Source organism: Myotis daubentonii, chromosome 3 (assembly GCF_963259705.1).
Source record: "Myotis daubentonii chromosome 3, mMyoDau2.1, whole genome shotgun sequence".
NCBI lineage: Eukaryota > Metazoa > Chordata > Mammalia > Chiroptera > Vespertilionidae > Myotis > Myotis daubentonii.
The window spans coordinates 42528375-42543064 of NC_081842.1; the positions used below are offsets into that span (position 1 = coordinate 42528375).

General features: G+C 41.4%; 1 protein-coding gene across 2 annotated transcripts in view; it reads right to left on the reverse strand.

The window, feature by feature from the left end:
* The window catches only part of KLHL6 (kelch like family member 6), a 50341-nt gene that overhangs the window by 6280 nt on the left and 29371 nt on the right, over positions 1 to 14690 (reverse strand). For both annotated transcript variants that reach the window (XM_059687158.1, XM_059687159.1), the window contains exons 3-4: positions 8910 to 9359; positions 4591 to 4828 (exon numbers count right to left, since the gene is read on the reverse strand). In XM_059687158.1, the coding sequence (XP_059543141.1) occupies positions 4591 to 4828; positions 8910 to 9359 (688 nt within the window). The remainder of the gene's footprint in view (positions 1 to 4590; positions 4829 to 8909; positions 9360 to 14690) is intronic.

Genomic DNA, 14690 nt, shown 5'->3' on the forward strand with positions numbered 1-14690 from the left:
TCTCCCATAATTTCCTACAGATCCAGAAGTGCTGAATCCCCAGGCCAGCCCTCCTAAGAAAGAGAAAAGAAACCCTGAAGGTGTGTATGACCTATCTGGGGAGATAGAACCAACACAGAGGAGCAAAAAGAGACAGTGTGAGGCTGGGGTGAATAATTCTCCAGACATGTCATGTGGCACCTCTGTGCCGTGAGAGCTCAGGGAAGAGGTGGGCGTCCGGGAGGCAGGACCACGTCCTCCTCCACCCACAGCAGGAGCCTGGACTCCGTGTTTGTGAAGCTAAGAAACAAGCTGTAAGGCAGGACAGGTGAGGTTGGACTGTTGCAGGGCCTTCCTTGACCAGCAGGCTAATTGAAAAGCAGCTTACGTTCTGTTTGCTTATTTGTTTTTTAAAATGCAAACCAATAAATATTTTTATTTTTTTATTTATTTTATTTTTTTTCAATAAGTATTTTTAAATCCCCAGGGTTGCCTAGCTGGTTGGCTCAGTGGTTGACCATCAACTGATCTACCAAGAAGTCACTGGTTCGATTCCTGGTCAGGGCACACGCCTGCGTTGCAGTCTCGATCCCTAGCAAGGTGCATGCAGGAGGCAGCCTCCTGGACACACAGTTAAACTGCATTTCCCAGCCCACCTGCAATGTTTCTCTCTCATCCATTGCTGTTTCTATCTCTCTATCCCTCTCCCTCCCTCTCTCTCTAAACAAATCAATAAAAACATATTTATAAAAATTATCTGGGTTTATCTGGGTACAAAAAAATATAAGTTGGGTTGTCGTGTTTTTAAACAATTTTTACTATAAAAGAATGAGATGCTCCCAATAGAAAATGTGAGAGTGAGCTGGTAAATAGTTTTTTCAAAACAACCCTCTTATTAAACAGAAAATACATAATTTCATTAGGAAGAGAGGACAAAACAGAGAAGAACTGTCTTTTTTGGTGACTTAAGTCAAATATTTTAACAAATTTGTATTTCCAATTCCCCCTCAGCACAGAGTGCCAACTCAACTACTTGATGAAAAATACGTAGTTTTCAGACTTATTAACCTGCCCAACTGCCCTAGTGCGGCAATGACTGTCACTGATGATGCACCGTGTCCTGGGTAAGCGTTTCTCTAGGATTGAGCCCAAAAGTGGGTTTCCTAGGTCAAGGGTGTACATACCTTGAATTTTTATAGGTGCTGCCAAAAAAAAAGAGCCCTCTAAAGGGCTCCACCCACAGTGGGTGTAAGGAGGGGGTTTTGGGGTTGTTTTGGGGTGTTTTCTTTGTTGTTGTTTTATAGCCTAATGGAGAAAAATAATGCCAGTTTGGTTTTCCCTGGCTATTAGGGAGACTGAGCTTTTTCCTCTTCCGTGAATTTTTAGTTCATTTAGTTTAATCGTTTTTCTTTTGGTTGTGTGCCTTTTAGAGATCTCTATTTACTTAAAACTCTGTGATATTGGTCCCATGTCAGTAGTGTCAAAACTTATTAAATAACTATAAACTTTCAAAGAAATGCATGCAAATTTTATTTAAAAAGAAAAAGAACTCTATGGATTTTACTTCATAAAAGAAGACCTGATTAACTGGGCAGGCATATCGTGTGCATAGATAAGAAGACATCAACCTTCTCCAGATAAACCCACTTATCCAGCGCCTTCAGGAATTTTCAGGGAACTTGAAAAGATCATTCTAAATTTCACCTGGAAGAGTAAATTTGGAAAGATTTCTAAGGAACTTGTGAAAAAGAAAAATGAAGAGGGGGCTTTCTGCAGCAAATATCAAACTATACTACACAGCTGTTATACAAACAACGTGGTGCTGCATCAGACCACACACACTGATGAATAACAGCCAGAGTACAGAACAGGCTAAAGCAGCAGTTCTCAACCTGTGGGTCGCGACCCCTTTGGCGGTCGAACGACCCTTTCACAGGGGCCGCCTAAGACCATCCTGCATATCAGATATTTACATTACAATTCATAACAGTAGCGACATTAAAGTTATGAAGTAGCAACGAACATAATTTTATGGTTGGGTCACAACATGAGGAACTGTATTTAAAGGGCCAGAAGGTTGAGAACCACTGGACTAAAAGATGTAGAGATCACTCAATAAATGGTCTTAGAACACTTGGCCATTTACTTAGAGAAAAATTAAGCTAGATCCCTATTCCACATTACCCTTAAAATAAACCTCAAATGTAAATGCTTTAAAAGTAACTGAAGAAAATATAGGAGATATTAAGGATCTTCAGGTGGGAGGAACTTTCTAAGCAAGATTTGAAACCCAGAATCATGTAAGAAAGTTACTATATAAAATCTAAATCAATGTTAGAAGACAACACAGCCTGGGAGAAAGTACTTGCAATACAAATAGCAAAAGGTATATGATAAGAACTCCAAAAACTTAATTTAAAAAAAAGACAAACCACCAATAGAAAAACAAAGAGTGTGATCAGATAATTTGTAAAATAAATACAGTTAGCTATTAAATATATGGAAATATACTAGACCTCATTAATGACCCTAGTGTGTAAATTTAAGCATTCTAGACTATTAAAAGTGTAATTGACTGATAATAAAAAATAACATAAAATGGATGTTGAAAATGGCACTGTTATTCATCATTGGTTGAACTATAAACTAGTACAAACTTTCTGGAGGACAATTTAGCAATATCTACAAGAATTCTAACTTCTCACATCTTATGACCACTTCTAGGAAACTCTCCAAATAGCAGCACAAGTTCATAAACATATGTGCAGTATTTTTTTAGTAGAAAAATAAAAGCTGAAAAACAATCATGGTTCATTTATTCAATAAACTGTCCTGCAGCTGGTAAAAGGCATAATGATAATGAAATGACGCTAATGATGGCTAACACTGTTGAGCTCTCACCGTGTGCTTGGGATTGTGCTGTGCTTTACATGTATTATATCACTTAAAACATATGATAGACCCATTACACCAACTGCAATGAGGTGGAAAATGTAGTGTGAATTGAAGTGCAAATTTCTGTTGATTTTATTGTGTTTAACAAGCATGCTTTCATGTATTGCTTGGATCGTTTTTTTAAAAAGACGACGACTCATTTAAGAGAAGAGAAGGACAAGTTGTAGAATAACATGTAGTGGATGTGGCAAAGACCGACTATAATTACAAACCCCGTCTTTTCCTCCTGGACACACCGTTAAACTGCATTTCCCAGCCCACCTGCGGGGGGGGGGGGGGAGGGCATGTGGCTCATTCCTGCCAATAGCCTGTGAGTAGAATTGTGAATCCAGACTAAGGCTGTTCTCAACTCGTTCACACTCAACTCATTCATTTTCTCTCTCCTCTCGAAATGAAGACCACATATAGAAAACAGCAGCACCACAAGATGGAAGGAGCCTCGGTCCCCGAGTGACTGAGCAGAGCAACCTCATATACTGTTATGGTAATTCTCTGAGATTTAGAATGAGTTACTGAAGCTGGCATTATTTACTCTAAAGCAATATAAAACTATTTTTAATTTAAAATATAGGATTGTCATGACACAGAGAAACTGACATATTTTACTTCATACTCTATATTATTTGAATCTTCTACAACAATTAAAACATATTTCTACAAGACAAAAGAAAGCTATAACCTCATCTATGATATTAATATATCCAAAGAAGAACTGACCTGACCTTGACTTTGGAGGAAGCCAGCTCTGGGAAGCAGCCTTTCCCCAAGTAAGTACAGATTAGAGAACACCTTCTAGAGAAGAGAAGGGATACTTGTCTCCTCCCTTGGGGCCCCAAGAATTGCTGGGTCGCTTCTGATGTCATGGGAAAAGCATGGGACTCAGAGAACCTGGGCTGGAATCCTGCCTGACATCTACCAGTGTGTGGCCTTCGGTGCATTCCATAACCTTTCTGAGCTTCAGTTTTCTCCATCTGTAACCTGGAGATTTAAGTCACCTATCTTACAGAGTTGAGGTGAGAGGCATATGATTAAATGCCACCAAATTATAAATTCATCTACTGTGCTGCAAAGATGGTAGGAAACATGTCTTTCAATAAATATTCATTGCGCATTTACTATGGCGGCCAGGCACAGTGCTAGGTGTTGGGAATAGTGCTGGCTGTCAGATAATTTAAGGTCTAATGGTTGATAGGCATAAATCATTGTAAATAATTGATCAAACTACTTAGAAGTAAGAAATGAAAAAAAAAAAAAAAGAAATGAAAAAAAAATACTGGATGCTTTGGGAGTGTCTAAAAGTAGGACCTAATAAACTTGAGGGATCAGGTCTTGGAGAAGAGCAGACATTTTTATTCATTACTGTATTCCCAGTGCCAAGCCTATAGCAGATATCGAATAAATTCTAGTATCACTTTCCTGTTTCTCTTCTTGCTCCCCAGATCACAGCACAATATTGCTCCCAGGTTAGTATTCATCAAGTAAAAATGTGCTTTCCAAGGTAAGACCACCTGAGCTTCTGGTTTCCATATCCTGACCCGGTCAGAGCTAGATCCTTGCCATTTACAATAATTCTTCTAAGATGGCTGCTTGCCCTCACTCAGGAAAACATGTAGTGCCGATGCGGACTTGCTTTGGCATCACGTGGCTCCTGCTTACCTGAGATGTAGACCTCATTTTTTAATGTCACGCATGCAAACTCCACCCACTTCTTATTCTCACTCTCCAGCTCATGCTCCGTCATCGGGAGCTTGGCCACCTCCAGGCGGCTGCGCCTCAGGGGGTCCAGGCAGGTTACCTCCGCCACAAATCGTTCATCCTTCGTGCAGCCACCAATGATCATAAACACCTCAGACTGGAACTCATGCATCCTGGGCTTGGTGCGCTCTGATATTATCTGGAAAACCAATGAGAGTACAGGGTGACACAGGGTTACAGAGCTCAGGTTATGGAGCCAGCAGAGCAGGGCCCAGTTCCCAACTCCACCATTGTGTGACCAGGTGACATCACCTCCCTGAGCCTCAGTTTCATCATCTGTATAATAGAGATTATAGAGGTTTGCTGTGAGGATTCATTGAGATCATATACATATTATATACCAGGCTCTGTTTGGCCCAGGGCCTGGTATATAATAGGTACTCAGTAAAGGTTATCTGTTATTGATTTTGCTGCCATTTTAAGAACTCCAGGTCTGTTTACCATCAAATGTACTTCTTGCTTCTCCCTTCCTGCCTGATATGAAGCCTTGAATCCTAGAATTCCATTTCTGGCCACCTTCCACTCCTGCCTTGTTCCAATATCTTGATGACATCCCAGACTTTTGTTCACTACCACACTTCTTCTGAAAGAGAGGTCCTGTCAGTGGGAGCAGGGTATGGACAGGCAGATTGGGGGACTGGGTCTCAACCTCAAGCATATGACCCTTCAGAGCCTTGAACCACACCATGGAGATTTGAAAGAGAGCCACACCATGGAGATTTGAACCCAGCGGAAAAAGCAGACATCTGCAGTCAAATACACCAGAGTTTGGTTCCACCAACTATGGCCTAGTGACCATGGAGAAGCAACACAATCTCTGTAAATGCCTGTCCTCATTTCTACGGCATCAGACCTTGGTATAGATCAAGGTGGTCCCAGGAAATTTAGGAGGAAGTGAAACAGAGGGGCAACTTTTCTGTCCCAAAAGATCTCTCCCAATGAAGGTACCAGTTACCATTTCTAAGTTAAACATAGATGGACATTTGCTTTTAGGGTTTTAAAATGTCCCACTGTCATCACCTTCATGAACTTGGAGGAGGGACAAGATTAAGAAGGAGAAATAATGATAGGACAAGAAGGGTTAAAGTTTGGGAAAGGAAGGTGAAGTGAGTTCCAGGAGTAGCCTCCATGCTTACTCTACTGTCACCAGGAACAAACCCAAGATCATTCAAGTAGTGAGCAGACAAGGAGTTTTAGGGAATCAACTGGCTATGAGACCTCAAGCCAGGGGTCACAGTGGTGGGTTGGTTCAGTTACCCAGCCTGCAATGGAAATGAGAAAGTGCTTTGACCTGGATTGAGGGCAAAAAAGGCAGCAAAAACCTAGGACACAGTGAAAAGAGAGATTTAGTCTAAGACAAAGAAAATGCCTGATTGTGGAGATAGAACACCATAAACAAACTGAGCAAGAATAAGAACAGTCTTCATTTGTGGGACATTTACCATGTGACAGACACTGTGCTAAGCACATCTCATTCATTATCTGAGTATATCTCAAAACAATTCTAGCAGCTGGTAGGCATTATTATCTCCATGTTACAGGTTGGATCTGAGCTTTATAGCAGCTAAGTAGCCCAAGGCCACACTGTAGGTAAATTGTGCAAAGTTAAAGCCAAGATTCTCCTGACTGCAAGCCCAAATTTCTGCCACTGGAGACTTTCCAGATACCAGAATTATCTCTCCTCCTAAATCCAAAGTTTATGCTTCCACCCCCCACCCCCCACCCCATTTCAAATGCAGTAGGCAGAGCAGATGTTTTATAGCAGCAATTTTGCAGAAGACATAGTAGAGATATTTTATATCAAAGGAATTCCCTCATCACCTGCATTTCAGAGACTAAACAAGTGGGAAGCAGGAACAGAAATAGCCAGAATTTTGGAAGTCCAGTTGATCAAGACTCTGAACTTTAATGCTTCACTGAACACAGCTGCAGAAACGGACACTTGTCCAAGTGTATGAGGGTTTTGATTCCCACTGCTGAGCCACCTGCCAGCGACCCACATACCAGCACGGGATATGATCCATGTGATTGCCTACACTCCCTCCATCAGCCTACTCACCACCTTTATTTGCTTACTGTCCTCTATTCTCTGAAAGACAGACATTTAGCAAGGCAGAGATTTTTTTTTATAGTTCCTGGTGCCATTTCTGGCATATTGTTACTGTTGAGGATTTATTTGTAAAAAAATGAAGACATAGCATATTAAAATATATGGGATGCTGTTAAAGTAGTACTAAGTGGAAAATTTATAGTACTAATGACAATATTAGGGGGGAAAGGTTGCAAATCAATGACCTCCAATTCTACCTTAAAACGCTAAAAAAAAGAGAGAGAAAATTAAACCCAAAGGAAGCAGAAGACATGAAATAATCAAGATTAGATTAGAAATAAGTTAAATAGAAAACATAAAAGCAATAGAGGAAAATTAAATTAAACCAGAAGCTTGTTCTTTGAGAAAATCAATACAATTGACAAACCTTGAGCCAAACTGATCAGAAAAAAAGAGGAGACACAAATCACCACTATCTGGAATGGGAGATGTGAGTGACATCACTACAGATTCTTCAGATAATAAGGGAATATTATGAACAACATTAAATCAACATATTCAGTAACTTCTATGAAATGGAAAAGTCCTTTGAAAAATACAAACTATTAAAGCTCATTCTAGAAGAAATAGATAACCTGAATAGTCCTATACCTATTAAAGAAATACAATTTATAATTAAAAACCACACACACACACACACACACACACACACACACACACCCTCCTGGTTCTAATAATATCACTAGTAAAACTACCAAACATTTAAAGATATATTTGCAGAGTGAATGAGTGACAATGAACCTGAGGACAACACAGAACTAGAAAGGACACATGGGGAAAGGAGGAGGCTCCTGGGGACTTCACACAGATCATTCCTAAGCCACTCTTAACTCAGGTATCTATCAATGGCCTAATGAAGAAGGCTTGGTAGCCAAACCCAGAAGTATTGTATAGTGGGATATATGTGTGGGTTTCATGTATATAAACTTAACAGTCCCTATTTCATTACTTCCTGACTGGTTATTCACCTCCACTAAACCTAGTCTTGTCTTTATACAGTAATGAATAAAATATGTCTTCAATTGTTAAGGAGAACCAGGTAGATTCAAATGATAGGCACATTCACCGTCTTGGTCTCCATTTATTCATTCAACAAACCTTTATCAATCACTTACTCTATACCAAGGAGTCTCCTAAAGTCTGGAGATGAAAATTCCAATACAACGTACTTTCTACCATAACAAGCTCCCAACCTAGAGATATTAACAGATGAGGATCCAATGGTTAACATGTAGCAGTCGGTGTTAAAATACTGCAATGCCTCAGGGGCTGAGAAGGAGCGAAGCCTCTGGAGAAGATGTTGCTTGAACCGAATTTTGAAGCAGGAGCAGAAGTTGACTAGATGAAGAAGAGGGAGGAGGCATCTGAACAGCACCTGCATTAGCTGGAGGCAGAAAAAGCAGGTCCGCTTTGGGGAATTAGAAGCTGTGTCTTTGGGCTGTAGCAGAAGAGAGGGGCTGGAGATGGCACTAGAGAAGCGGGCAGGAGGTGAAGGGTTCAGGGCTAGGCTCTGGGAGCTCGGGCAGGAGGTGTGGGCTTTATCCCAAAAGGGGCGAGGAACCAGTGAAGAGGGTAAGCCTAAGAGAGAAATGATTAAGCTCGAGCTTCAGATCATCCGGCTGATGAGTGAACTGGAGAGAGGCCAAACTGGAGCAGGAAGGTGAGTTTTGAGGAACTTTCAGAAATTCGGGAAGGAAATAATGAGAGTCTGAACTAAGGGAACATCAGGTTCCCCAGAGTGGGCAGGCAGAAAGCAGCACCCGGTGGAATGGCAACTGGACAGGGCACATTCTGTCCATGTGTGTGTCACCCCCACTACCCTCCCGCCTTCCACAGCTGGGAAGAGAAGGGCTGTGCCAGGCTTGGTGCTGGGTGACTTCTGTATCTCACCTTATCCTCTCAGAAGCTGCCCATGAGGCATTACTATCCCCATTTTACAGATCAGAGACCCAGGGCTTCTGGAACTGCCTGAATCAAACTATCATCAGTGTAGCATCTTCTCCTTGCTCTAAGCCGTAGAACAAGGAGCTGCCAGCCAGCCTCACCTGATCTCTCTGAGGCCCGCTAACTCCTTTACTTTGCTAGTTCACAGCAGCACCTCTCACCTCACCTCATTGCCAGAAAGGTGGTACATCCTGGCTTCCTGGAGCAGCGGGAAGACCTCCGGGCACTGCCTGATGAGAGGATCTGCCTCCACCGTCTCCACAAAGTACCACGGGTCCAGAAGCGGCAGGCGCACGTACTCCAGGATGTAGGGGAGCAAGCAGAGCCGCTCCGACTGCTTGTGCCGGACCCAGCTCATCACCGTCTCAAACACCTGAGCCTCCTCCGTCACATAAAGGTCATCGCTCTTCAAGATGTGGTACAGAGTGTCCACGGGGAGCTCAAGGAACTCCTCGGCGTTCAGAATCTGCACGAAGTTTTGGATGATGTAACTTTGAACCTGCTTCTTTAGACTGTCCAAGGAGTGCGTGTCCGCCAGCCTCAGGATCCCAACGCAGTTCTCTGGGTTCAAGGCTTCGGTGAGGAAGCTGGCGCAGGCATCCACCATCCGCAGGAACTAAGAGGACAATAAGGGACTAGCTAAATAGGTAAGAATACATTCCTATGTCTGACAGCTCTATAGTCATTAAGAAAACATGTTGTAGAAGAATATTAAATGGCATAGAACATATTTGTAGTGCTCCAAGTTTGAAAATCTGTTCATGGAATCTGATTGAGCCTCTAGTTTTAATCAGCAATGACAGGAAATAGAGTTCAGCCCTGGCCGGTGTGGCTCAGTTGGTTGAGGATCGCCCTGTGCACCTAAAGGTGACTGGTTGGTTCCAGGTTAGGGCACATGCCCAGGTTGCAGTTTGGGTCCTGGTCTGGGTGCGTGCAAGAGGCAACTGATTAATGTTTCCTTCTCTCTACCTCCCTCTCCCTTCCTCTTTCTCTAAAATCAAGTGAAAGAATATACACTGTCCATGAATTCAACATCATTAAAATCAACATCTTTAAAATGTTCATACTTCCCAAAGCGATACAATCCCTATTAAAATACCAACAACATATTTCACAGACCTAGAACAAACTCTCCAGAAATTTACATGGAATAAAAAAAAAAGACCCCAGATAGCTGCAGCAATTCTGAGAAAGAAGAACAAAGTTGGAGGGGTCACAGTACTAGATATGAAGCTATATTACAAAGCCACTGTTCTCAAAACTGCCTGGTACTGGCACAAGAACAGAGAACCCAGAAATCAACCCAAGCCATTATGCTCAATTAATATTTGACAAAGGAGGCAAGAGCATACAATAGAGTCAAGACAGTCAATTCAATAAATGAAAAATTGGACAGATATATGCAAAAAAAAAAAAGAAACTAGACCACCAACTTACACCATACACAAAAAAAACCTCAAAATGGATAAAGGACTTAAATGTATGGCAGGAAACCATAAAAATCTTAGAAAATCCATAGGCAGCAAAATATCAGACATCTGTCATAGCAATATCTTTACTGATACATCTCCTACGATAATGGAAACTAAGGGGAAAATAAACAAATGGAACTACATCAAAATAAAAAGCTTCTGCACAGCAAAAGAAACCATCAACAAAACAATAAGAAAGCCCACTGCATAGAACATATTTGCCAATGTTACATCCAATAAGGGTTTAATCTCCAAAATTGATTGGGAACTCATACAACTTAACAAAAGAAAGATAAACAATCCAATCAAGAAATGGGAAAAGGACCTAAATAGACACTTTTTTGAAAGTGGATATACAGAAGGCCAAGAGGCATATGAAAAAATGCTTAAAGCCATTAATCATCCAAGAGATGCAAATCAAAACAATAATGAGGTACCATCTCACACCTGTCAGAATGGCTAACATCCACAAATCAACAAATGACAGGTGCTGGCAAGGATGTGGAGAAAAAGGAACCCTCATGCACTGCTGGTGGGAATGCAGACTGGTACAGCCACTTTGGAAAACAGTATGGAGTTTCCTCAAAAAATTAAAAATGGAACTCCCATTTGACCCAGTGTTTCCACTTCCAGGAATACAGCCCAAAAAACTAGAAACACCAATCAGAAAGGATATATGCACCCCTGTGTTCATAGCAGCACAATTTACAATTACTAAGACTTGGAAACAGCCTAAGTGCCCATCAGCAGATGAGTGGATTAGAAAACTGTGGTACATCTACACAATGGAATACTATGCTGCTGTAAAAAAGAAAGGACTCTTACCATTTGCAACAGCATGGATGGACCTGGAGAGCATTATGCTAAGCAATATAAGCCAGTCAGAGAAAGATAAATATCACATGATCTCACTCATTTGTGGAATATAATGAACATAAACTGATGAACAAAAATAGATCCGGAGTCATAGAAGCATCGAACAGACCGTCAAACCTCAGAGGGAAGGCAGGGGAGGGTGGAAGTGGGGAGGGTAAGTAATCAACCAAAGAACTTGTATGCATCCAGATAAGCATAACCAATGAACACAGGCACTAGGGGGGTGAGAGCATGTGCTGCGGGGCAGGAGCAGCCAGGGAGAGGTCAATGGGAGAAAAAGGAGCCATATGTAATACTTTCAACAATAAGACTTTAAATTAAAAAGAAAGAAAAGAAAGAAAGAAATACTGCCTGGCCAGTGTGGCTCAGTGGTTGATCATCGACCTATGGACCAGGAGGTTACCATTCGATTGCCAGTCAGGGCTCATGCCTGAGTTGTGGGCTTGATCCCCAGTTGGGGATGTGCAGGTAGCAGCCAATCAGTGATTCTGTCTCTTCACTGATGTTTCTCTCTCTCTGTCTTTCTCTCCCCTCTCCTTTCCTCTCTGAAATCAATAAAAATATATTTTTTTAAAAGGAAATATGGTTGACTCTTGAAGAATGCAGGGAAGTGGGGTGCTGACCTTCCACATAAATGAAAATCCCTGTACAACTAACATATAGGGGAAAGAGGAACATGTCAAATGACAGACACCATGGGAAGATCAGCAGAATCCAGACCGTGGGAAACTCTACAGTTTCTTCATCAAATATATCACAAGGGGAAAGTGGGGAGGGGAGGAAGAGCCTGAGGATGGAAAGAGATCTAAGAAACACATCAAACTTTGGCAAAGTAGGGACCTTATTTGGACCCTGATTTAACACAAAATAATTTTAAAAGTCAGAAATGTGTGCAGTGACTAATATTTGGTGATATGAAGCAATTATTATAACATTAAGTGTGATCATGGTATGGCTATGTTTAAAGAAGCATCTTTCCTTTTAGATATAATTACTGAAACTCTTGCAGATAAAATAAAAAAGCACTTCACAAAACCACATGTACATTATGATCCTAACGCTGATAAAGAAGATATATAGAATGTAGACCTTAGAACAAAAGACTGAAGGATAGTATTCATAGTTGTCAATCTCTCTGTGTATCAGATACCGTAGCACTCATTATGCTGCAGTTACAAACAACCCCCAAATATCAGGGGCTGACAACAATACATGTTATTTCTCACTCATATTGCATGTCCTTCACTGGGCTCTTCATTCCAAGACCCAAGACTTTGCAAAAGCCCTTAACTAAAGTATGCCAGTCTTGTGACAGGAGAAAAAGGATGGCTCTTAGCACTTTTGCTCAGAGGTGGTGCATGCCAGTCATTCTCACTCACACTGAGCTGACCAGGATAAGTCTTGTGGCAAAATTTGTTGTCAAGGAAACAGTAATCCTCCTACAGAAACTGGTCCCATAGCAATGGACAGTGAATGTGCTATATAAATAAGACACCCCACTTGCTAATAAGACTATGAGGATTTTTACATTTTGTTTACTTATATACTTTTTATTTTATTTTTTTAATCCTCACCCAAAGAGTGAGGATATTTTTTCCATTGATTTTTAGAGTGGAATGCGGGGGAGAGAGGGAGAGAGAAACATTGATGTGAGAGAGACACATCAATTGGTTGCCTCCCACACTCACCCTGACTCGGGGCAGGGATTGAACCTGCAACCCAGGCACGTGCCCTTGATTAGGAATTGAACCCTCAACCCTCTGGTGTGCAGGCCAGCACTCTAACCACTAAGCAATGCTGGCCAGAGCTATTTATATACTTTTTAAATCTTCCAACATGAATAAGTAACACCATTGCAATGAAAATTAATCTGTAAAATTGACTGGTTTTTGTGACTTATTTTTCAATTATCGTCATCCTCATAATATGAGCCCCATGTGTATATATAGACTTATACAGCTTACAGAGCACTGTCAAATGCATTATGTTATTTTAATATTCATTTTACAAATGAGGTGTCTCAAATGCATCAGTTCATTCTTATTCACTGCTCTCTGGATTTGAACAAGTCCAAGCTCCTATCTCCCCTCCTGTCCACGGGGCCTCTTATAAGGTCAAGTTCTCAATGTTCTTGAGTTGATCAAGTGGCAGAAGATTGGAAAAAGGGAGACACCCAGGCAGGGCTGGTCTGAAGATAGGTGAGCGTACAGACGGGCAGGCCTGCCGAGAAGACAGCTCTAGTGGCAGGACCTGGGGTGGCAGGGTTGTGGGCCAGAGGATGGGGGTGGGTGCAGGACTTAGAGTGGAACGTGTTGACTTAGGTTTTGCCCTTCACTCCAGAGCAATCTAAGGATACACACCCCTGGTTGTGTGGATCATTTCCAATTACAAAATATTGTCTTTCCATGTCACATCACGTTTTCCAATTGTCGGTTTAGAAAGCACTGACTGAGGGTCAATGCAATGTTGAAGAAAGCCTGAATTCTGCTTCAAACCGCCCTGTCTGCTGGTCCCAACCACCTGCAGATCTGCTCCTCGCATGAGCAACTGTGGAAACGGTTGAGACTGAGAATTCTAACACCTGTTCAGTTGTTCGCAGATTTTCAGTTCAAAGAGTAAAAATACACAACTGAGACCAAGCCTCACTGAGCCCTCAGAACATGTAACCAGAGCCCTTTGTGGCCCGGCCCACAGAGACGTCGCTGGGGGCTGAAAGGGAACTCACTTATGTGGTAGCCTCCAGAGCAAAACAGCAGGTACACCAGGCCCGAGCTTGCGTGAGAAGAAGATGATATGAAAACCAAATCAATTTTCTAAATATGTAGACTATGTCTGAGAGGCCACCTAAGAACCTGGTAACAGCGGTTGGCTCTGGGGAGAGGTCCTGGTGGCTGGGTTCAGGGTAAAGAGGAAGAATTACTTTTCACTGTTTACCTTTTTGTACCCCCTTGAATTATGTGCCATGAGGAGGAATTCTCTATTTAAAATAAAGTAACTTTCTCATGAGTAGAGAAAACACTAGAGGGGAAGACATCAAAATGCTAACAGTGGTTATTTCAAATGCAGCTTTGGGAAGTTATCAATTTGTTTTTTAGACTTTTCGGTATAGACCAAGTTTTCTACATTGAGCATGAAGTTGCTTTTAAAATCAGAAATAAATACTCGAAAGACTTGTATGCATGCATATAAGCATAACCAATGGACACAAGCCACTGGGGGGTAGGGGAGACCGGGGGAATGTCAAGGGGTGGGGGGCAGGGGGGGGGGAAGGAGACATATGTAATACTCTTTGTAATACTTTAAGCAATTAAATAAATAAATAAATAAATAAATAAATAAATAAATAAACAAACATATTACTGTACAACAAAAAAAGAAATAAATACTGTCTTGCAATTCTCAAGTACACATTGAGATAATAAAATAAAAAAAATAACAGAGAACCTACAACGCGCCAACCCCTTTATCGTAAGTAGCTCACTCACCCTCACAACAACACTATAAAGTAGATAGTTATTGCCATTCCTGTTTCATAGATGAGAAAAGCAGATTCAGAAAAGTTAAGTCATTTCCTGAGAGATTTGTAAATAATAACAGGT